The following is a 24,306-nucleotide window of genomic DNA, read 5'->3' on the forward strand; positions in this document are numbered from 1 at the left end:
CATAAAATGTGTATTGTTGTAGTGGGACGGATTTGGTGGTCTGGCATTCCTGAAATGTATTTGTAACATTGTTTTGAAAAGTGCTCTTTCAATAAGGTGTATTATTACATCACTTTAAAAAAAAAAACAGCTGTTTAAACATTTTAAAGATATGCATACGTGACACGAGCAGCGTAGCGGTGTGTGAGGGAGTCTTTTTTAAATCGCTTCCCGAATGGGCACAGCTCCCCAAGGGCTCATGGGCTCCGTTGGGTCGCAATCAACCTCCCCCGAGTGTCCCGTGACAGATGCGCTTGTTTTCGTGCACGCGCTACCGTCGCCGGCCAGCAGATGCCGACACATTCCCCGGTGTACAAAGCGGAACGTCCTTTGAATAAAATATAGCCCAGTTAAAAGTTAAACTTCTAGATGCATTTTCATCTGCAAAAACCAACACAACAATAAAACTGTTTTAGCTAAGATGTTAGCTTGTTAGCTTAAAAGAAGGGTAACTTCAGATTGTTTGTATTTTCACCTCTTTTCACCCTCTGTCTGAAACCAGAGCCCAGTCTGCTCTGATTGGTTAGCTGGCCGGCTCTGTTGTGATTGGCCAACTGCTTAGAGTTGTCCCGCCCCTTAGCCTATCACGTACAATGTGTTGGAGTGCTAGCCAATAGAAACGTGAGTTAGCGATGTCACTTTGTTACAGGAGTAAACAAAGGAGTAAAATGGAGGCGTTTCCGGCATGGAGGTTGTTCCTTCTTGAGGGAACACATGGATTTTAGCCTTTGCAGACCATTTACAAGCACCAAAACCTATAGAACACACTACAGGAAAGGGTAAACCCTGAAAAGCACAATAGGGCCTCTTGTAAAAAAGTAAGCGTAAATATAAAGGCACTAATTTGACCTGTGTCGTTTGGTTCTGCTCCACTTGTCCTCACTTTATTCACTCATGTTGGATTTAATGAGGCTTTTACCGGTTTTCCTGGGCGCTGCGCCTCCTGCTCCCGGGTGTCGACAGGCGGACAATGTGCTCGTACTGGGAAGGTTTGGAGGAAGGACGTGAGGTCTTCATGGAGTAACTCGCCTCCTCCTCCTCCTCCTCATCTTCCTCCTCCTTCCTGCAGGAAAATGGAAGCTATTACCACATCCATTATGTGTTGTTGGTCTGCGACAGAAGAATGTCTTGAGCCATGAGGAAGGAGGAGGAGGGGAGACAGAACAATGGACAAGGTAAAATCATCTCTACCCACAAAGACATCTACATTTGTTAAACTCCAGTCGAGACAATGGGCTGACACATAACGGAGGATGAATGCTCCCAGCTGACAGTTTAATTCTGGCTCATTGTTTGGCTGGAAAGAAAATATGTTTATATATTTTATGAAAGGCACGAAAAGACCACACATTGATTCAAGTAGTGACTGAAACGTACTGAGAGTAGTCCCAAACAAATGCACTATTTATTTGTTGACGTTATTTTCCCTTAAACTACAGCCTAAGTCTATTTGTGACATATTATTAAAGATGTATGCCATCAAGACGAATCATTTCCTCCAAAAAAAAAGCCAAATCTCACATCTGAGAAGCTCGAACCTGCAATTGATGGTTTTCGCTTGATTAATAACTTTGAAGATTTATCAAAACTTTATCAAAACTTCAAAATCTGTCTGTTCATTTTTGTATATTGACATATTAAGAAATGGTCGAATTGTTTCAGAACTACAACTCAATCAACAGAAAATTAACCTGCAAACATTTTAACATTAGATTAAATGTTTAAGTACGGAAGAACGGTCTCTTTGTAAGAACTGGAACTCTCTCTTTTGACTGTTCATAATTCCATACCATGTTTTTGAAGCATTCAAACTGTTAACAGTGGCTGTATGGCCCCCCTGAACGGCAACATGTCACTCAAAGAGACATGTGCCAACCGGAAAGATTCTCAAAAAGACAAGAAAATTACATAAAATGACGACAGAGACACAAAACAGCTACAAAAACAGGCTTAAAACCCAATAAGTCTGTGTATCCTGCTTCGGAGGCTCACTGTCGAATCCAGCCACGCTATAACACAACAAGCAAATTGAAGATGTCCATGTATCAGTCCATAATGAAAATATACAGTAGCTGCACCAGCTGCCATACATCTTTCCACACTATTAATAATGACTTTGACCAGTAATGTTGTGATATTTGATTAAGAGGAGTCTGACGGGTAATCAGATTAGAAATGAACTACGTGGACTGCAGAGTGAAAGAGCAGCAGAAGAATATAACACATGGATGTCGTATTCATCAATACAAATCAAGCCAATGAACACGATCTCTATATTTTCATTTGCAGCCTGAATCCACGGTATCGCCTCGCTCTGAATCTCAGATGAACTTCCTGCTCCAAAGCAAGCCAGCAGGTGTTTGCTGTCATCTTCAGTTACAGTGAATTACTGTTATTTACTCTGCGAGGAGCACTTCCTGTGTGGGCTTCTGATTGAGTTACGCTGCATGTGGCTGTGCTTAGAATCTGACGGCTGAGACGGGGGGGACGGACAACAACAAACATTATCAAAATAAAAGCCTCTAAAAGACGGCGCTAATCGATCCTGAAGCCCTCGGGGGAGATGGGGATGCAGCTGCTGGCTTCAGTCCCGAACATCACTTCCTGAATACACTCCGTGCCAAAGCAGCATCAGAGTCATTATCGCTTCAGCTTTGCAAACATTTTCTCGAATATGCCGATGCAGCACAGGATTATAAAAGGCTCGTGTCAGACCTCTCGTGACCTTTTTCAAAAGAGTCATCAATACTGTACCTGCGGGGGTCCTCCCTTGCTGAGAAGTCTCTTTTGTGTCTGGACAGGTATTGGATTCTTGCACTTGGAGCGGCTCCAGATGCAGAAAGCGGCCATATCGGATCCTGGTTGCCCCAAATCACCTTCTCACTGATCAAGAAAAACACGAGACGTTTACAATAAGGAGCAGAGATGATGAAGAAGTTGGTGGAGAAGAAAGATGTTGTGTTTGAAGGAACCTGGGGATACGGTAAACATCATGATACAGGTACTTTTATGTAAATAAGATTATTAAAGTCCCTGTGACGTACAAGAACATGCCACAACTTAGTGTGCAATCTAAGCAAAGAAAAATATAAAATGTGCCTAAAGTAAAATAAATAATGGAAATAAGAAAAAGATCATTATTTTTTAGCTTAACAATTAAGTTTTAGAAAAATCGAACAGCAAGTGTTTCATGTACATATACTACACTGTCATTCATACAAACATGTGTTTTAGAGCAGTGCTTCTCAAACTTGTTTCAGTAGTGTACCCCCTGACCGATCCCGAACATTTTTGATCGAAAAAGCCTATATGAATAATTACAATATAGTGATGTTCCCTCAGTGTGTGATGTATTAACTCCTTCGTGGTATGCATTACGACAAACTAAGGATATTTTCATTTGATGCATGAAAAAAAATAACATAACACTTTTTCCAAGGAGTTTTTCAATTTAAGTAATATGTTATTGTGAAAAACTATAAAATACAATACACACATTTGACATGTTTATATGAGGACCCCCTTGGTGGTTCTAGGAATGTTTTATATAAAATTGTGTTTTCTATTTAACTTATTTTACTAAGAATATTTTTTTAATTAACCTTTTTTTTTTTTAAATCTCACGTACCCCCTGCAGTACCCCAACGTACCCCCATTTGAGAATCACTGTTTTGAAGCATCAACACAATAATACAAAAGAAAGTGATTATATTACTAAAGTGAATGGATATTCTTTACACTCTATATAAATATTTTCCAGCGGGCGATTACCAAATGAAAGAATAATACTCCGAATCAGAAGTGACCGCTGTTCATTTTATCAATGTTCTGCCATTTCAACCACACATCCATCCAGAGCGTGCCAGACATCTTTCTCTAATTATGTTGCTGAAAGAAAGTCAAAGGAAGGAAACACTGACCAGAGGCTTTGCAATACTTGGACTCTCTTTCACACCATGATCAATGAACTAACGTGCAATTTCATATGATGTAACAGCTGGGGCTGAGACCAAGAATGACCAAGGACATACCGAACAGAGCTGTGATGCGTCGTGTGGTATCAGAAGAGTTTAAATTGTTATGTGAGAAAGAAACCACTTTTAATCAAGAGGAGAGATGTGGTGTGGTGCTCACCAAGGAGTCGTCTCCCAAACGGTCTTTGAGGTTTTGTGCTGCGCCAGCTCCAGGATCCTGCCAAGAAAACATTCCCAAAAAACACAAATCAGCTTTAAATCGAGTCGGATACAGAGACTCTGGGCAGAACGTGCAATCACTCCGTTTCTCTCTCTGGCATCTCTGGTCTCACTCCTCAGCTAACAGGCTGGCTTCAAACTGAAAACCTCAATGAGAAGCTGATCAAAGTCACTGTCAATATTTATCCACGATGACAGAGGTTTTACTTTTCAGGACTGACATTTACACCTTTTCTTTATTCCACGAGTAACCCCTTGAAGAGGACGTAATAACACATAAGCGGCAGACATAACAGCATTCAAAGTGTCGAAAGTGAACAGTATTTATTTGGATAACTCATCCTATGGAGACACATATATATATTTATCAAAGTCAAAGTCAACTTTATTGTCAATCTCAAAATATGTTTGTACACACAGAAAGATCGATATACTGTTTCCCACAGTCCCGAGGTCTCACACATTAAAACCCATAAGGACCCACCGTGACACGGGTGTCACATGCACTTTAAATGTTCTGGAAAGTTCCTTATTCAGCTTTAGCCTTTATTTTATCTCATGAAGTCCCTCAGTGACACACCCTGAACTGTCTGGGGGGTCCCGGTCCAGGACATGTGATTTTGTGTTCCCATGACAACATGTCCCAGATGTCCATGTGCCAGACTAACACATGTGACATAACGAGCTACATTTCAAAAGCTTTTTTTGTTGCTAAAGGTAAAATTCAAGCCATTTAAGAATTGAAATGCTTACATAACATGGCCTTTATTACATTGAACCTGTTGTGGAAACATTTATTGACCAAATTGATATGAAACAAATGAGACAAACATCGCTGTCACATCGGGACTTTGACCCTAAACCTTCACAGTAAACCCAAAGTGACATATATGCACAATTAGAAATATGATTATGATCTGCTCAGTTAATTTAGCTGATTCAATTATATTCAGTTAATATGTTCTTATTCTTCAATTCAAAGAATGTTCAAACTAATTTAAACCAAAAAATCATCCTCATTAATTAAGTTAAAAATAAGAGTTATTTTACCATTAAAGCCCAATGGGACATATATGTCACACTAGGGGGGGGGGTTACTTGTCAGAAATGTGGTCTATTTAGTCTAAATGATGTTCCCCTTCATTTCCGCCAAAGGTAGAAATGGGTCCGGGTTCTTATGGGTTAAAATCCAAGAACACTCAATAATTTACAAAAAAACACAAAATAACCGTTAACTTGAAGTAAGCAGGATGTATACAAAAGATGATGTACTGTAATGCAAATGGGAGTCCACAATTGTCCATAGCAGCGTAAAAGTGACTGGTGCTGGATTTAGAGATGTGACATACTATAATATAGCTTTATTATTTCTTCTAAAATACTATTTCTGTCAATTTTTAAACCCCATATTATTTATTACTATGATAATCTCCATATTGGCGCACTTGTATATCTGATTAATGTCATTTTTCTTCTGTTTAATTTAAAGGGAACCTATCATGCAAAATGCACTTTTTTATGTCTTGTATACATAACTATGTGTCCCCGGTGTGTCGGGGAACTCACGCAGCATCAGAAAATAAAACCCTTTCTCTTTTCCTCCGTACCCAAATCTCTAAAAACGGGGAACAACGGAGCTGATCCAGATTTGTGTCCGATATGACGTCATATCTGAAATGTGGACCCACGGGCCAATCAGAAACGCTGCTATCAGAAACAATGCCCGACTGTTTTGGACGTAATATGGTCGGTGTTTACATTAGCATGCTAACACTCAGAGCTAACCTGTACTGGAGAGCATGTGTGTGAAGAAGCAGGAAGTAAAAAGGAACTCACCTTGTGGTGTAACCGGCAAGAGAGAAAGCCTTTGAGCTCCAGACTGTTTCAGAGAGAATCCTTGATAATCCATGATATGGCGTTTCATCACGGCAGCATTTAGTTTAGACAGTAGCTGCCGGGTCCCGCATGAGCTTAGACCCCTCCTCTTTCATATTTTAAATAGATTTTTTATTTTTTCAAAGCTTTATACCCAAATCAGCACTTTTGAAACAGGAAGTGCAACAGAGGGATATGAGGCATGGCTAGAATGGGTGATCTGTTTGGTATTTTGAGCAAAACACTTCATAGACATGTTTTTTATATATATATTTATATATCTGAGTCCCATGCTATTGCCTAAAATAGCATGATAGGTGACCTTTAACATCAATTTTCGTAACTACCACCATAGATTTGACCTTTTCTCTTAGAACAGAATTCTTAAACTTAAAAGCTTTTAGAAAATGATGCAACTTTTATGTCTTTATCGGCATAAATACAGTATTGTCTTCTTTTGTATATGAAATTATTGTCATTTAATGGTCTTCATATAAGCTTTTCCACTTATGTGTGTTCTATGTTTGCTCCTGCTGTTTACCAGACAACAATAAGACACTAAAAACGAATTTTGATGTAGGTAAAACACAATAGGTGCATCTAAAAAGTGTGAACTTTATAACAAATTTGATGTGACCTCACCTTTCTGATGGACCAAATCTGGACAGAATCCCTGCAGGAATGAACAAGAAAGTAAATTAGGATGAAAATACAAGACATTTAAACACACAGTGTACATCCTATCTAGTACCTGTACGTTGTTTTGCAGACATCTCTCCTCTCTGCAGGACGGGTCCGCTTGCACTAATCTCCTGCTGTTGCTATGCAGCCAGGAGTCCTTAGCAACCATCTCCACTCTGAGGACTCCTTGAAACTGGAGTCTGTGAACTGTCTCAAGGCGTGCGTTTAAAAGTAAGTGATACATGCAGGTCAGCTTGGATCAGATTTCAGAGGAGTACTGTGATGGTCGACGACAGATTAAACATCAGATGTTAAGACAATTATCTTTTTTTCCCGTTAAGAAATATGTAGAAGCCATAAGCCGCGTTCACACTGCGGTACTTTTCCCACAAAGGTTCATGCGAACTTAGTTCATGATCGCGTTCACACCAAAAAGAGCCGGTACTAAAAGTAGTTCATGCGAACCTTTTTACCCGCTCGAAAGTCCCTCCTATGCCCCTTTCACACGAGCGCCTTTTCAGCTCCGGCTCGGAGCTAGAGCCTGAAAAGCGCCGGGTTTTCCAGTTCACAGCGGAGCTGCGCCGGCTCTTAGCTCCGGAATCCGCTTCATTTCCAGCTCCAAAAAATTGTCGGTCCAGAGGCAAGAGCTTTGGAGCTAAGAGGTGACGTCGCTTACGTCTCTCTTACGTCGAGGCGTGCAGGAAACTAAACCCACCTCCCATGGGTCGACTGTTATGCCTGCCTACAAGCAGTAGTGCCTATAATCACACTTTATAAAGTCAGGCAACACTAACCAGGCTTCGTGTGATTCTGTTTATTTGTGCCTTACTTTGACCATTCGTTCGCTGTTATCGATCATTGTGGAGAGAGGCAGACGTGTTGTTTTGTATTATTGCAGCTATCGGATGCAAGTAGTCAGTTTAGCTTCGGTTGCTATGCTAACATCACCCGTTTTATACCAGGGAAACTTTCATAACAGCGTTGTGATACCAAACAGTGTCAATTCAGACTGACACACATTCACTTAGGCTAAGGGGAACTGGGGATATGCATCAGCTGCTTGTGTGAGTCGGACAGTGAATACTTTAGAGCGGCCGCCGCAGTGTGAGCTAACCGGGAGCTAACGGGAGAATAAACTCCTGTGGAAGAGCAGCCAATACTGCAGCGGTCGGTAAATGCTGCAGAAACACATTAATAAACAATGAACCACGGCACTCTGGAGAAAAGTATAAGGTTGGAGAAGTCGTTATTCAATTTATTCTGGCTTCGTGTGATTAAAAGCAACACGATCATCGACCCGACGCAGTTGTTGTTGTTGTTGTTGTGAGCTGCCGTAATGGCTGCCGTTGGGGGGCAAATCAGCGATGTAAACGGTGACGTCATGACGCAGCAAGGGCAGCTCTGGGGCGCCAGTGGGCGGTGTGCACAGAGCGGGAGCTGAAAAGGGAAACCGGAGCTGAACCAGAAAAGCTCCCGCTCGGAGCTAGAAACTGAAAAGCGCTGGTGTGAAAGCCGCATTAGAGAGCAGGGACTTTCGAGCGGCTCTTTTTTGAGAAAAGAGCTATATTCCTGATTGGCTGGGCGAATTGCAAACCACGCCCCGTAAAACTCCCAAAAAGTTTTGTGAAGCCGCCATTTTATTATCCTCGCATTAGCATTATTAGCATTAGCATTAGCCCAGCGCAGAAACGCAGAGAGACTAACTTATGGCAACACAAAATAAAACATGGGAGCGGTGGAGATGAGGAGGTGTCGGCGTTCTGGCGATTTACTCGGAAGGCTTCAGTAGAAGCTGCTGGGACTCCCAGCAGCTTCTACTGAAGCCAGTCCCCAACTCCGGGGACTTCCGGCCGGGGACTTTGGGCGGCAGTATACGCCGTGAAGTGGGTTGCGGCCTGCCAGTAAACCAAAAGCAGAAGAAGAAGAAGTGACGTCAGCGGCTTCATTTGCCTAATCCTCCCCCAGGGACTTTTTCTGGTGTGAACGCGATCTGTACTTAGTTCATGCGAACTAAAGAGTTCTCATGAACCTTTGTGGGAAAAGTACCGCAGTGTGAACGCGGCTATTGAGTAGACTGTAGCCTATAAAACGGTAGAAGCCCTTTGGAGGCAAAGAGCATTCTGGAGATCTATTGTTTCAGTGTGATATAGCCTATCAAATATTGTGATTATTAGTAAAGAACAGATCCCAAAAAGGTTTTGCATGGTTACTTTTTTTACATCTGTTAAAATAGGATGGGAAATAAAGGTTTCGCGTTTTTGTATTTGTTGATGTAATACTCATTTTAGCCACAAGAGGCTGAAGTGTAGCACTACAGGTGATATATAACAACAGTGTGTGATAGCAATGAATGTAATCCAGTTATATATCAAGAGAAATAATGATTCATTTAAATGTAACTTACTACAGTAATGAAGTTGAATCACATATGAAAGCTTCAGAATCAGGTTTATTGTCAGGTAGGTTTTAATAAATAAGAAATGTGCTTTGTATAAGGGTAAGTCTTAAAAAATGTAAAAAAGTCTTACATTTAAAAAAGATATACTTAAATTGAGAAGCATAATAACTGGGAAGTGTATGCCTGGGTTTCTCTTTAAATAATTGATTGTGTTTTTTAGAAATATAAACATATTTACCCTTTTTCTCTTGACATTTGTAAAGCGACCCCTCACGTTGTACAATTAAGCTCTCCATATATGCTATAATACATACGTTTTGGACATAAAATGTATGATATTTCATTCTATGAAACGCATGCACTGTAACTTTTATCCATGTATTTTTCTTTTTAATGTTTATTTTATTAGCTTTTCTTTTTTAATGTTTTTCATTTTTTGTAAAGCACTTTGAATTGCCTTGCATTGAAAAGTGCTATATAAATAAACTTGCCTTGCCTTGCATGCCTTTGTCCATGTGCGTCTGTATTCATCATGAGTTCAATTCCCATATCTACATTAAAAACAAACCACACAACAACCAACACATTTAGTGGAAACAGTTTATTTAAGTGTGAAAAAATACATTCAAACTAGTCACACACATACCGTCTGTTTGACATTTTAGTTTTGGTAAAAGGCTCTGAAAATGTAGATGAAATAAAAAGTGCTTATTTTTTAAACCTTAAATGGTACTCGTGAAGGCTTTGCACAAAACAATGCATTTCCCTTTTTATCCCAAAGCTTACAGACAGATTTCACCAAATAAAAAAGCATTAAGACTTAATAACAAGCAGCTGTGTCGGCTCTCTAAACAACACGCTAATACAAAACCGACTAGAAAAGTAAAACCCTATTTAAGATGAACACTTATCAAAGTATGTACGGACTCATGATAAAACCAATAATGTTCTTTACACAGCTGTAATCCAACAATAACCCCCTGCAGTAATAGTGATCGGGGAGTGTTAAGGTTTAGTGGCTAGGCGTCTGATTTTCATAATGAAATGACAATAAAACCGTATTATTAAGGCAGACCTGACTCTAATTGCTTAGTTAAACCACTGTTTTATTCAGACATCGCTTGGGTGGGTAATATTGGAGAATGCAGCATTTTTTCAATTAACCAACAGAAAAACCCATCTTTTAGGTAACTAGCACCACTAGCTCAAAGGTGGCTAAATCTATCAAGAAAGTGGCCGTTTCTCAATGTTGAGTATAGCTGCTGCAGAGCCACTATTTCAAGTATACTACGTCATCGAGTGGCGCCGAATGCTGGGTATTTAAACAGTCCTTCGGCGCCACTCGAAGACGTAGTATACTTGAAATAGTGGCTCTGCAGCAGGTTTACTCGACATTGAGAAACGGCCCGATTCCACTCCAAAGCCACTCCCCCAAAATGACCCGGATGAACATATTATGATGAACGTAACAACAAGACGACATGGCTTTTCCGAGCATTCACAGCAACATATAGGGCTCTTTTTTTGTTTCTGGTTTCTAAATGAAAATTACCCTAGCTTTAGGTAGTGTTATATGTGGTGTAATTGTGCTATTTCTTTATCAGTTGAAATATTAACGGGTCATCAACAGGTTTTTTTTTTTTAAAGCTGCAATAGTTAATATGCATGTTATTGTGCGAAATGGCAGAAAGAGGTCACTGCTTGAAAAGTTGAAGTACAAAAAATATCCCGTACCACCTGAATAGAGCAGCCTTTTTTGTGTGTTTTGCCAAAATGTGAAGTGATAATACCAGATCTTAATCAGTAGCCTTGTATTAGGTTTACATAAAAAAGATCATAGGACAGCTTTGAGAGTCGGGGTATTTAATATTCTTCAGATCACGACACATGAAGAACATTATGATGCAGACCAGGTTAGAAAAATAACTCTGTCAGTGCCGACTGTGCTTTTACATTTTGTTTTCTTACATAACAAATTGATGCTAAACGACCGTTAGCAATGCTGGTGCTAAAGCTGATGGCTTGATCAAACCTACACCCTGAAATGAAGCCTCTGAGATTCTGTACCATCAGGCGATCTGCGGGAAAACCTGAACTGTTTCAACATCTACCGCTGAGAGGCTTTAGGAATAAGACGCACAGTGACCGTCTGTAAAGTGGGACATGTATGGCTCTGTTGATGACGCTCAACATCCGTTTGGTGAAAATAAATCTTTGGTGAATATAACGTTTGAACATAAGCGTGTCCAGTAGGCCTTAAGTTTAAATTAAGACAACAAAATAACTCATTGTTGGTTGTAACGGTTGAAGAACAAAAATGTTTGGAACAAATCCAGAATCTACTTTATAACCCCGAAACCAAAATGGTTAAATACTTTGAAATGTTCTTATTAATAAATAAAGTGTCAGCCTACCTGGTGTAGTGAAAACATGTGCAGAGAACGTGTTAAATCAAAGTCAAAAGGTTTAAGGATGAGATGTGTCCTATCTGCTGTCAGAGACCATCTGCAGGATCAGCTCTCGAGCGTCCTGAACGCCAGAGCTGAGCTCGCCCTCGCCCTTCTTCACGTGGGTCCCGATGAGGAACAACCTGCGGTCCCCGGCCTCAGAGAGGGACAGAGCGTCGTGCAGATCTGTGATGCTGCAGGCTTCTGGGAGGTCCTGGAAACACGAGGTAGACATGAGGAGACATCAGGCGGCAGAATTAACTCTCTTACTTTCAGATTTCCTACTTTTTTTTTTTCAAAGACATACACGATATACAGTGAGTAGGTACCCGACACCTTTACATGGCGTACAAGAAAAGACGAAAAAGGCTGGGTATTACATTGACAGTTCCTGAGAATAGTCTAAAGCTGCCAGTCGACAGCATCGCAGATACAAACAAAAAGGCCAAGTAACCCACTAACAACAACAACAAAATATCGAAAGGAGGAAAAGTGCACAAAAAAAAATAAAAAAAAATAAACTGGGGATGGATTGTTTTTATCTTTTAACTTTTTTATTTCTATTTCTGAAATATATTGGACTGTTTATTTCTCTGTCTTAGTTTCTCTTATGTAGGGATGCTCCGATCGATAAGCCGCCACAATAGAATAGCGGTATGCAACGTGTGTGAAGCAGAAATCCTGCAGCTCCGCCCGCTGTGACGGACCGGTGAGCGAAACACACAAGAGTTAGACCTAACACACGTAGCTATTGTATCTACCTCTGGAACAAGCTAAACAATTATATGTTTATTCTTTACTGTCGGGTCACTCATTACTGGATAATTGAGCTGCATGAGATACTGACAGGAGTACGGCTGTCCCGAATACCATTTTTCGGGCTCCGGATAGCTATTCGGTAGCAATCAGCAGCGAATATTCGGCCCGCGCCGGGGGGCGTAGTAATCAGCAGCGAACCGCTTCAACACGTGTATTTCGGTTTATTCACGGCATTCATTTTGTTCTACAGCATTGTTGTTTTATAGTTATTTGTTAATGTATATAACCCAATTTGTGTTCTTTGAAATTGAAAAGGATATTTCATTGTGTGTGTTACTTTCGTTGCAGTTATATATGACGTGTAATTTGGCTTGGCTTCCTATTTGTATGGACATGCTTTTATTTTGAACGAGAGTTAGCGCTGTTGACAGGAAGTTGTTGTTGCTATGGAAACAACGTGACGGAGAATAACGGAGAAAAAGTCATATCTACATATAAAGACGGAGAAAGTAAACAATAAAGTGTTAGCACCCCCGAAGAGTCACAAGCTCTTACGTTGATATTGAGTTTTCAATAAAAAAAAAAAAAAAACGAATAACGAAATTGAAACCTGAATAGTACTCCAACGAACGAATATTCGGGTACAGCCCTAGTCAGGAAGGAGCGAGAGCGAGAGAGAGAGAGAGAGAGAGAGCTCATTTCTCCCGTGTTATTATCCAAAGTGAATGTAAACTTGAATAATGTACTTCATTTGAATGTAATAATTAGGTTGGTTGTTGTTTGTGGAAGCTCCAGTGAATGAGCCCCATTAACTGAGTTTTAGGCCCCGCCCACTCGATCGGATCGGTCGATACTGATTGCGTTGATCGGCCCCAAAATTGGTGATCGGAGCATCCCTACTCTCATGTACATTGCCTTGTGTTTTTTATGCTGCTGCAACGCAAACATTTCCCAAATTGGGATCAATAAAGTACATATCTATCTATCCATCCATCTATCCATCCATCCATCTATCCATCCATCCATCTAACCATAAATCCATCCATCCATCCGTCTATCTATCCATCCATCCATCCATCCATCCATCCATCTAACCATAAATCCATCCATCCATCCGTCTATCTATCCATCCGTCTATCCATCCATCCATCCATCTATCTATCTATCCATCCATCTAACCATAAATCCATCCATCCATCCGTCTATCTATCTATCTATCCATCCATCCATCCATCTATCTATCTATCCATCCATCCATCTATCTATCTATCCATCCATCCGTCTATCTATCTATCTATCTATCAAACATCAGACAAAATTAAGAATTACGCAGTCTTTACAGAGTGAGTAAACAACAAGCAGCAGCAGAGCTCAATTAAATTATGAATTATCCTCGAGCAATGTCAGAAACGGCTTCCACACCTTAATGAAGCAATCCTGTGAATTCCGTCTGTTAGAGTGAGTTTGCTCCATCCTAGCAGAGGGAATCATTTCGGATAGCCATCTCCTGAACCACGGGTGATTTCCTACTTGTTTTAATATTTCGGTAATGCCCGTTTTGCTTTTTTTCAACTTTCCCACTTGGATAATTGTTGTCCGAGTTTTCCTACCAACTATAATTAAACTTTCAGCTTTTGTGTAATCGAAAGGCAAAATTACTACGATTTTTAATTAATGCTGAAGAATTATAAAGAGGAAATTATTGATATATTTTGATATATTTATTATATTTTTTTCTACAAAGGGTAGATTTTTGTACAATAATATATTGTTATATATAATTGTGTACGAACAAAACAGCATTTCCTTATACGAGTCAAAGAAAGAAAACATTATGCAGCGGATTGTGGAAAAATGCTAAATAAACTGAACTTTTAAATCAAACAAAGTGTACTTTTACCTTGATTCTTTATCACCATTCACATGACAACTCTTTTAATTAATACTTTGTATTTGTATAAGCAATTATACAAAAAGTGTACTGTTAAAAGCTTCTGGTCTGGTTCCAAATGAAAATCATTGCTGTCACTGAGATGGACGTTTTTTTAAATTGTTTCTCACAATTGTTAAGATCAAACCACAAAAAGTATGAATCAATTAATATTATATTGCATCCCATGTGAACACAAAGTCTCTATTTATATGTTTTACATGTATTTTACTGTTCAAATGTCTTTGATGACGAGAGGTTTGCAGGCTTTCTTTATATTAATAATACATTTTATTTAAGGGACCTGTCATGACACCGTACAATTTGTTAAATATTTTAAGAGGCAACAGAACATGATAAAAACACAAACATATCATCATGCAGAAGACAACTCAAGTGGACACAGACGAAAGGGACAGGTTATTCAGGGGAAACAAATAAACAGATTTGTTGAAACGGTGTGGAGTGTTTGTTCTGTCACGCTCACCTGCTTGTTGGCCAGTACCATTAGAGGCAGGCGGGGCCGGGGTTCAGAGGTCAGCAGCTCATGGAGATGCTTCTTAGCGACGGGGAAGAGCTCTGGGTTGGAGGAGTCGACCACGAACACCAGCAGCAGCGCCTTGGACATGTACTTCTGCCAGTAGGGCCTCAGCTCCGCTTTACCTCCAACTGAAACACAGATGTAGTTCCGTCTAATCCAAAAATCAATACATCCAAAAGTAGCAATAAGCTTGAGAAAGTTTGGTTGACTCTTTACTTAAAGGTCACCTATCATGCTATTTTTAGGCAATAGCATGGGTCTCAGATATATAAAAATATATAAAAAACATGTCTATGAAGTGTTTTGCTCAAAATACCAAACAGATCATTCTAGCCCTCTATTTCACTTCCTGTTTTAAAAGTGCTGATTTTGGGTATAAAGCTTTAAAAAAAAAAAAAATGTGATAAATAATTAAAGGGGGGGGGGGACTCATGTGGGACCCGGCAGCTACTGTCTAAACTAAATGCTGCCGTGATGAAACGCCATATCATGGATTATCAAGGATTCTCTCTGAAACAGTCTGGAGCTCAAAGGCTTTCTCTCTTGCCGGTTACACCACAAGGTGAGTTCCTTTCTACTTCCTGCTTCTTCACACACATGCTCTCCAGTACAGGTTAGCTCTGAGTGTTAGCGATGCTAATGTAAACACCGACCATATTATGTCCAAAACAGTCGGGCATTGTTTCTGATAGCAACGTTTCTGATTGGGCCGTGGGTCCACATTTCAGATATGATGTCATATCGGACTCAAATCTGGATCAGCTCCGTTGTTCGCCCGTTTTTAGAGATTTGGGTACGGAGGAAAAGAGAGAGGGTTTTATTTTCTGATGCTGCGTGAGTTCCATTACCAGCAGTCGGCTATGACGTCTCGCAATTACAAGCATAGATGAGTGAGAATGGGACATCCACACCAAACTCGGACTGATGGAGTGGTGCAGGAATGAGTCCTGAACCTTGAATCAAGTGAGCATTTTTAGTACTTCCTGATTCCTTGATCTTGACATCAATTGTTTTTTTGAAGGAGTTAGATTCTTGGAATAAAGCGTTTTATTATCACAGGCTTACGAATTTTTCACTTTTTTTTTTATCAAGGACATAAAGTGCGTCAGTAAATACCCTACTTGTGAATATCTGAAGCACTTTTGTGTCCTAAAATGGCTGTTGCCAACTAAGTGACTAAATAAGACTACTCACGTTATCATGCTGAACATTAGCCACTTAGTGGTGGCGATGTGACGTCATGTGACCAAGATGTCGTTCATTTATAGCATTGCGTTAGCTTTTTACTTTTGGCCATTGCATTTAAGCTTCAATTGTTTTAAAAGTGGTGTTAATATGTGGAGATTATCCTGCAACTTTAAAAAGTACAATGGAACAATCCTATAGGCTTTTTGTCAAAGAAGCCCTTACAATGCTAACAGAGCCGGCCAGACCCATTAAGCGACATAAGCGGCCGCTTAGGGCCCCGCAGCCACTAAGGGGCCCCCTAGCAAAAAATAAATAAAATACAGTACACCGTCACCGTGATAAGTATGTTTAATTAATTGTGTTAATATGCCTAGATTGCCTACTCTCAAAGTCATGTATTATATTATTGAGTCAATAATATAATACATTAGCCGTGCTTTACCTAAACCTCATCATGACACAAGAGAGGACAGCAGGATTGTAATTTCCCGTGTTCAGTGAATGCAACAGAGGCAAGACACCAGACCAACCAGAGAGTTGAATGGAAATAATCATCTGTCTTATTGGCTGACAGGTACCTATCCTGTGAGCTGTGACAATGTTTAAACTGTCAGTCGGACTCAGAGTTTTTGAAGATGAACATAAGAAACATTTTTCTTAAAAAAGAAGACAAAAAAGTGGTGGCTCACACAACAACCCCAGAGCCAACACTTGAGCCAGGTAAACAAGGTATGTAAATGTCAGTAAACTTCCAAGTTATGCGAACATGAAAGCAAAGCATAAATTACAGCTACGTTGACGTTACTTTGAATCGCGGGAGTAAGCTAAACCGTTAGCAAGTAGCTATAGCCAGATATATTAAATAAACACTTTGTCATACAATCTAAATGTAATGTTTTTTGGCATTACCTGGTGATTTCAAAGAAAGCTCTCTGGGAAATGTTGACTTACTGTTCGACATGAAGCTAGAAGCTACCTTACAGTACACAGTTGATCCGGAGTCCAGTCAGTTAAAGTGTTTCATAGTTAGCTTAGCTAAGCATCAACCTAGCACTGAAATATATGGATGTTATGTGACAGTATTTCTGAGAAAGAGTCAGCTGAAATGGTGGTATAGTTGTCACTGCTTTACATGTCGACAGCATGTTTGAACGTATTTGCAGCAGTAAATGTGGCTGTTTGGCCACTGACGTTGCCATAACAACACCTGCATTTAAATGTGCAACCTCTTTTTGTGACAGATTTTTGCAAGAAATTATAATTCTTCTGAATGATATTCCTAATGACAGCTAGTTTCTATGTGAACATTATGAGATGGACATCCAGAGAGAATAAATGAAAAACAGTTATGAAATACTATATGACAAAACAAGAATACAGTTGAAGTGATTTGTAAAATATCCTAAAAGAAAAATCTGTTTACAGTTGTGTTTCATCTGGGTGTTGAGAGATGTATCCATAGATCTCTTAATGTTGCTCTCAAAGTGCACCAGATTGATGCTTTTAACTTCAATATTTAAAAAAAAAAAAAAAAAATCTTCCAGGGGGAGCATGCCCCCGGACCCCCCTAGAGGAGGTTAGCTCCACGGTGTTTACATGCTTATTTATACAATATGTGTGCTTATGCTAACATCATAAGACAAAAGTTGCTTTTGTGTTGTGTGTAGTGAGAACGCGCTAGAGTGAGGGGGGCCCCCCAAGCCAAAGCTCGCTTAGGGCCCCCAAAAGTCTAGGGCCTGCCCTGAATGCTAACATCTGCCATGAGGCTACACAAATCGGAGCAGAAGTGAGTGGTCACATTGTGGACTTAATACTAGTTGAACATAACATTTTACATTTGTATGTGTATCTAGTTATTGTGCTTTTTATTTTATTATTTTTCTCCCATTGTGTTATTTTATATTGTTTATATTTCCAGTACAGCACTTTGGTCAACTGAGGTTGTTGTTATGATCGGTCAGAAAAATCAACGCGCATGCACATTAAAGTTCAGATATTATTTAGAGAAAAAAACCTTAGACAACCTTTAGACAAAATATTAAACAAAACTCTAAACTCTTAACCAAAAGATAATAAAACATCATATCCAAGACATTCATAATATTTCATTAGAAATAGAAATAAGATGAGATAAGAAATGAAAAATGGCTTCAACAGTTGTTTTAAATGTGCTATATAAATAAATAAAGATTGCGATTGAGGACTTACTCTCCAGGAACTCGATGTGCAGGTCCTCCCGGCTGATGGACACGGCGTTGAAGCCCTGCGTGGGCTCCATGTCGTGCTCCAGGCAGCCGGTGGACAGGCAGTGCAGCAGGCTGGTCTTACCGGCTCCATCCAGACCCAGAACCAGAACCTGGGTCCCTGCTGACTCCACAGGCTTGGACTAGAGCACACACAGAACCAGCACACATCAGATTTAGGCGGAACACTATCTGACATACACACGTTTCTGTACCATGAAGACACACATTTGACCTTTGAGAAATGTTTCATCAAAAATATTGAATGGCGGTTTGGTGCAGACAGTTCATATTAAAGCAGTTGCTAGTTGTACTGAGCTGTTAGTATGAATCAGTAAGTGTGCATTATAAGATTTGTGTAATCAATTAAATGTATGGTCTGATTCATTTGATCTATGTTTTAATCAAAGCTTTAGAGCCGGTACTATTAAAAGTAACTGAGCCATTAAAAAAATACTGCCAATGAGTTTATATTTTAAGTTTAATATGTGGTCTATTTCAAGACTGCAACTCATTTGAACCTATGATTTGAACGGAATAGTCATCATAGTCTAATGAGCAGAGCGCGGTAGAAGATGTATTTACTGTCATGTCAAATGTAGGAAACCAGGAATTTTTCAAATTCAAATACATGTAAAAATGTCAACGGTTTTACATTTTCTGTCACTCAAATAACTTATATTTTCTTTCACTTCTAATATAATTAATACAATATAATATAATTATCAGGTTACTTAGCACTACATATCCCAGAATTCCCCATGGCAACATCCAAATAACTAGTATGAACTTGTGCACATAAAATATAGCTTAGCTGTTTTTAGTTGTAGTTTATACACCCTGGAAGATGTTCATAATAAAAGATAAACTTAAATCACTAAACTGCTGTTATTTCCGTTAGTATTTTCGTTCACGTTTTAATCCTGAAACTAAAGTTGTTTTAGGTGAGGAGAAACGTACAGTCTCCCCTTGTCTGTAACCTTGTAAGAATATCTGGATGTCAATTTTAAGTGCAAAGTTATATTTAGAAGTAAATAATACTACACTACAACCAACGGTTTCTAACGGAAGGTGTGTCCATGGTAACGTTTTTACCTCGGGTGCTTTCGGAGCTTCTGAAGCGACAACCGGCGCAACAGCAGCGGCGACAACAGTGTGTTCAACCATAGTTTCCTCCTGTATTTCCCCTTCGGCCTTTTTACCGTCTTCCTCCGGCCGTGTTTCGGTCTCCTTCTCCTCGGGGGAGGACGCGTAGTTCCAGACAAGATAAGCGACTCCTCCAGCCATTACCACGGAGGCTCCGAGGACACCGGCTGTCTTCAACCCAAACATCGTGCTCAACCGCCGGGTTAGTGATCTACAAACTGCCGCTTTTTTTTACCCGTCCGTTTTAACCATTGTTTTTACTTTAATTGGTTATTTCACTCCTCGTTCTCCTCTATAAATCAACAAGTGGATTAACAGACAGGAAGCTGAACTCCTCCACACGATACTTCCGGAAAGAAGTGCGCCGATTTAATTTGAAGCAGGGTCACCAACTCACCGCTTGATGGCGCCATTTTCTTTGTATTTTCAATATATCAACACAACTCTTGACTCCTTTTCATTACATTACATTACATGTTACACGCTTTTATCCAAAGCGACTTACATACTCAATACTGTGGACAATCCCCACAGGAGCAATTTTGGGGTGAAGTGTCAGTGGGGTCTGAACCTGTTCGGCTCCCCTGATCCGAACACCAAGGCTCTATCCACTGCGCCACACGCCTCCCTTTTCATACATTATACCTTTATATAGTCTATGATTATACCCAGTGGTAGAAAATAGGCCCACTATGTGTACTTCATCGTGACATTAACAATACTGACTACGACGACGACTAGTTTAAAAGAATAATGGATGGTAAAAATACAAATTCCCACTTTTATCAATATTCAGAGTCAGGATTATTTTGTGAAAAAACGATATCATTGTGTTTACTTAATGTCTTCCATATATGTTTACACTGCACGTGTGCTTATTTCAACTTGAATGTGCTTCTCGTTTCTGAGTTTTCCTTGTGATAGGTCTTTGGGCGCATAGGACTATTGTTTTATTCCTATAATCAAATTGTAGTCCCAAAAATGTCTTAAAATATTGAGTTCTTACTCTTATACTAAATATAGAATCTTAAGAAGATCTCACTTCAGCAGAACAGTTTGACTGATTTGAACAAAAAATAAATATCAATAAAACATTTATAAAAGACCATTAAGTAGTTGGGGTTAGACGTTTAGTTTGTATGGATTTTGGTTAGTGTGACTTTAGATTGTAATGTTTCTGTATAATACATGAACTCTCTCAATTCTATATTAATTAATTATATATAATGTAAATACTGTGATTATTGTAAGGGCCCCGGTTCTCAAGCTTCCTATACATTGTTGGGGTGTCCCATTTCACATGTCTCCATTATGTCTTAAGATTGTACTCGTTTTTGAAAATGTAAACTTGTGAATATAAAATAAAATGAGAATAGACAATCCTAGAAAACACTTCTCATTTGTGGCCATAACTGAAATATATTGATATATATATATATATCACCATATTTTTAACCACTCAAAATAATGACAAAAATGCAAACCATACCTACATGGATTTGCTAGGAGAAGCCAAAGATTTTACTAAGTTGTGATGAGTTTTTTATATATATATATATTTTAGTTTAGTTTATTTTAAGTGTTTTCTAGGATTGCCTATTCTCATTTTATATTCACAAGTTTACATTTTCAAAAACAAGTACAATCTTAAGACATAATGGAGACATGTGAAATGGGACACCCCAACAAGGTATAGGCAGCTTGAGATATATATATATATATATATATATATTTCAGTTATGGCCACAAATGGGTCAAACTAAAAGGTAATTTTACAATTGAAAATAACTTTATTTACCTGGAAGAACACAAACAAACAAACAGACAGAACACATGGTTGCAGCTGGAAGACTTCCTCCCTTCCCATCATTCTTTGTAGGGTGGTGTCTGGTTGGTCCTCTTCACCGGCACCCTCTCCTTCTGCTCCGGAGCGCTGAGGAGCCAGACCTGCACCCGGCTCTCGTCCTTCGTCACCCCGAGACTCTTCCAGGTCCGAGCCCTCAGAGAAGGAGGTCTCCTCTTCCTCCCAGACCCATAATGATGCTCTGATCCCGAGCTGGAGGACTCCACCTTCAGCTTCTCCGGCTGCCGGTGCCTCCGGGCCTTCGGCGCCTCCTGGAATTTGCTGTAGCTCTTCTGCTTGATGGAGGAGATAAGTCTGGCTCTGCTGCTGCTGGCCTTATAGTCCCTTTCTTCCTCCTCCTCCTCTTCCTCATCCTCATCATCATCTCCACCGCCACCTTTGTTATCCTGCAAGCAGTGGTGTAAAGAAACAAAGTACATACTACTTAAGTACAATTTTGAGGTACTTGTAACCATTTTATGCTTCTTAATACTTCTACTGTACTACATTTTGGACTTACTTTTACACAACTGGGTACTTGTACTTTAACCTATTCTCAGTTTATGGTAATTTCTACTCTTAAAAGTCAGTATTGTACTTTTTACTCCATTACATTTATTTGCCAGCTTGGAGTTACTTTTTAGAGATTTAGATTAGCTTGTAAAAGAAAAAATATGTAAATCAAATGTTAAATACACGTTGACATACATTTAGAGGTTAAAATATCCAGCAGCAGTATATAAAGTATTTAAATTAGCTATACATTTACCAGGTGTGATAAAAACACGTACATTATCAGTAACTCAAGATATATATGATTCTGAAATGGGTCATTATAAGGAGAACTTTTACTCCTACTAATACTCCAGTATAACTTGATGCCGATACTTTTGTACTTTTACTGAAGTAAGGTTTTGAATGTACGACTTTTACTCGTAACAGTACTTCTGGAATTAAATATGACTATTACCGCCTCTGCTTGTGAGAAGGTCTTCTGCTGCCAGGTGAGGAAGTCCGCCATGCAGTCCTTCAGGCGAGCGGTGAAGTCTCGTTGGGTCATGGAGGCCTCACACCTGACCGCCACCGTGTTCTCCTTCAGCTTCTCATACTGGCTCTCAATGTTGCTCACCTCCTCCAGGATGTCTGCGGAGAAGAGCTCCTGCACGGCCATGGACCTCCCAATAAACTCTGCACATACGTTGTTCTGCTTTCGTTTCCTCAGCTTTAGGAAGGAGAGAAAGTGCGGCATTGCGGTGAAGTGAATGGCTTTTGCTGCAACAAGCTTGTGATAGATGTACACCACATCTTGATGCCCTGAGTTCACCGAGTCCTTGAGAAACCTCTGGATTATGTCCCAGTCCCCCAGGGCGAGCCTAATCGGCACACGGGGGACGGCGAGTTGTGTGTTGTACAAAGCAAACATCAGATAAAGGCCTCCCACCCTGATCTGGTAGCTGTATGGAGGCAAGAAGTACTTCACAGCAGTAGCTAAGGTTACTCTGCTGAACCTCTTCTGCTCAGCCATACTGACGATGCCTATAAAAACATCGGAGAAGCCCACCTGCCTCCAAGCGGCGGAGAAGTACTCGTACCTGATGGAGTCCGACTGCTGGAAACGAGCAAGTAGTTCCTCCACATCTTCAGTCAGAGGATCGTAGAAGAAGTCACTGTAAATAGGTCGCTCACGAGGCATCCTGTCCACAAAATGTGCACCTCAGAAACAGCCAGGAGACTGAAGGAGCTCTTCAGAGCAAGTGAGGCTTTTCATTGGATAATCACGCCCGGTGGAAGGAGTCAATTAGGGTTATTTCAAAGCAGGTGTGGTCTGGCAGCAATTGTGCTCATTTTCAGGTTCATATTAGTATTTTTCCTCTACTTTAAAGTTCAAAAAGGTCTTTATTTATGTCAGTGTCTGTGCTGCAGCACCCCTTTTCACCCCACGAGTGTTACGTTTCTTGACAGCAGCATGTTTAAAAGGCAGTGCACCAAAGTTTAAAATATAATAAAATGACTATAAAACAGTAACACTAAATATGCCCTACGTCTCGCTCACTTCTGAGCCCCCTTTCTCAGGGGTTCACTTGCATGGACCATCCAATCCAGTCTCACAAAAAAACGTGTAATAACCATAGACTGTATATATAAAGGTAATAACTAGTTGGTCCACAACGTAGGACGTAGTATTTTTACAAAAACGCCTCTGAAATTGTAAGATCCCCACGTTTTTTTTCACCATTCATTTCCAATGGCTGGCGTCTCTGTCACGTGATCTTCAAATTTCTCCCTGCAGAAAAAAAAAAACATGGCCGAACTTCGTTTTATTCTCAGTGTAAAATGACTATTTTAAAGTTAGTTTGGCCATTAAAATTCGTTTTGATGTCATTTGATGCGAGAAATATGAGTTGTTATTTCAGATTATGTGTGCAGTGGATGCACATGATCTTTAGTTTGCTAGTTATTACGAAGATTACTTCAGGAAATTGTGTCGATACGACGCTGCTATGGATATTATTTCTGTTATGTTGTGTAACTGTTTAATGGTGTTATCTTTATTGCTACCCCCTTCCCCGTCAATGTATAGTGTTGGTCCACAGCGCAAACATATTAGTTTAACTAAATCCGCATCTAAAATTGTGGCATAGATACATTATTTGCCCTGTGCAATTCTCCATTTACTCAACAATAACACATAATTATCCTTCTGTTTATTTATTTGTTTGATTAATAAACACAAGTTGGAGTCCGTCAGGACCGAGGGTCGGAGCAGCTCATTTGCTTTACAGAATATTACACCCGGAAGTAAGTATTCTCTCCGCTTCGCTTGACAAACCCCGTGATAGTCCTCAAGCTCTGTGATTGGAGAGTGTGCCGAGCGTCGAACAGCACTTGAAATGAGATGGAACCACGGCAGACTGTCCAAAACTGGATTTGAACGGGTCCACCCCGTTCCCCCATCCCCCACCCCGTCCCCAGAACTACACATGCTGGCTCTGATGCTGGCTTTCGCAACATGTTCTATGGCA

General features: G+C 39.9%; 2 protein-coding genes and 1 long non-coding RNA gene across 3 annotated transcripts; all 3 read right to left on the bottom strand.

Moving 5' to 3' along the window:
* Positions 1–4,173: 4,173 nt before the first annotated feature.
* Positions 4,174–6,917, bottom strand: LOC117453634 (uncharacterized). The gene is made up of 3 exons (XR_004552917.2): positions 6,859–6,917; positions 6,750–6,780; positions 4,174–4,230 (listed from the first exon to the last, which is right to left on the bottom strand). It is a non-coding gene; the product is annotated as an uncharacterized lncRNA (long non-coding RNA).
* A 2,855-nt stretch (positions 6,918–9,772) lies between these two features.
* arl9 (ADP-ribosylation factor-like 9) lies at positions 9,773–19,803 on the bottom strand. The gene is made up of 4 exons (XM_034093327.2): positions 19,390–19,803; positions 18,260–18,437; positions 14,810–14,991; positions 9,773–11,847 (listed from the first exon to the last, which is right to left on the bottom strand). The coding sequence occupies exons 1-4, from the start codon at positions 19,624–19,626 to the stop codon at positions 11,671–11,673; spliced, it is 774 nt and encodes a 257-aa protein (XP_033949218.1). The 5' UTR covers positions 19,627–19,803; the 3' UTR covers positions 9,773–11,670.
* A 1,404-nt stretch (positions 19,804–21,207) lies between these two features.
* On the bottom strand, positions 21,208–23,368 carry LOC117454238 (snRNA-activating protein complex subunit 1-like). The gene is made up of 2 exons (XM_034093403.2): positions 22,254–23,368; positions 21,208–21,690 (listed from the first exon to the last, which is right to left on the bottom strand). The coding sequence occupies exons 1-2, from the start codon at positions 22,974–22,976 to the stop codon at positions 21,307–21,309; spliced, it is 1,107 nt and encodes a 368-aa protein (XP_033949294.1). The 5' UTR covers positions 22,977–23,368; the 3' UTR covers positions 21,208–21,306.
* Positions 23,369–24,306: the final 938 nt, after the last annotated feature.

The sequence above is a fragment of the Pseudochaenichthys georgianus genome, chromosome 10, assembly GCF_902827115.2.
Source record: "Pseudochaenichthys georgianus chromosome 10, fPseGeo1.2, whole genome shotgun sequence".
NCBI lineage: Eukaryota > Metazoa > Chordata > Actinopteri > Perciformes > Channichthyidae > Pseudochaenichthys > Pseudochaenichthys georgianus.

What these genes read in the sequence shown, in the direction of transcription:
- LOC117454238 (XM_034093403.2), bottom strand. Translation starts at nt 22,976, where the DNA reads ATGCCTCGTGAGCGACCTATTTACAGTGACTTCTTCTACGATCCTCTG. An exon ending in CCTTCTCACAAGCAGAGGCG is followed by an intron (nt 21,691 to 22,253) that starts GTAATAGTCATA and finishes CACTGCTTGCAG; the next exon opens with GATAACAAAGGTGGCGGTGG.
- arl9 (XM_034093327.2), bottom strand. Translation starts at nt 19,626, where the DNA reads ATGTTTGGGTTGAAGACAGCCGGTGTCCTCGGAGCCTCCGTGGTAATG. An exon ending in AAGCTCCGAAAGCACCCGAG is followed by an intron (nt 18,438 to 19,389) that starts GTAAAAACGTTA and finishes TGTGTGCTCTAG; the next exon opens with TCCAAGCCTGTGGAGTCAGC. An exon ending in GCACATCGAGTTCCTGGAGA is followed by an intron (nt 14,992 to 18,259) that starts GTAAGTCCTCAA and finishes TCTGTGTTTCAG; the next exon opens with TTGGAGGTAAAGCGGAGCTG.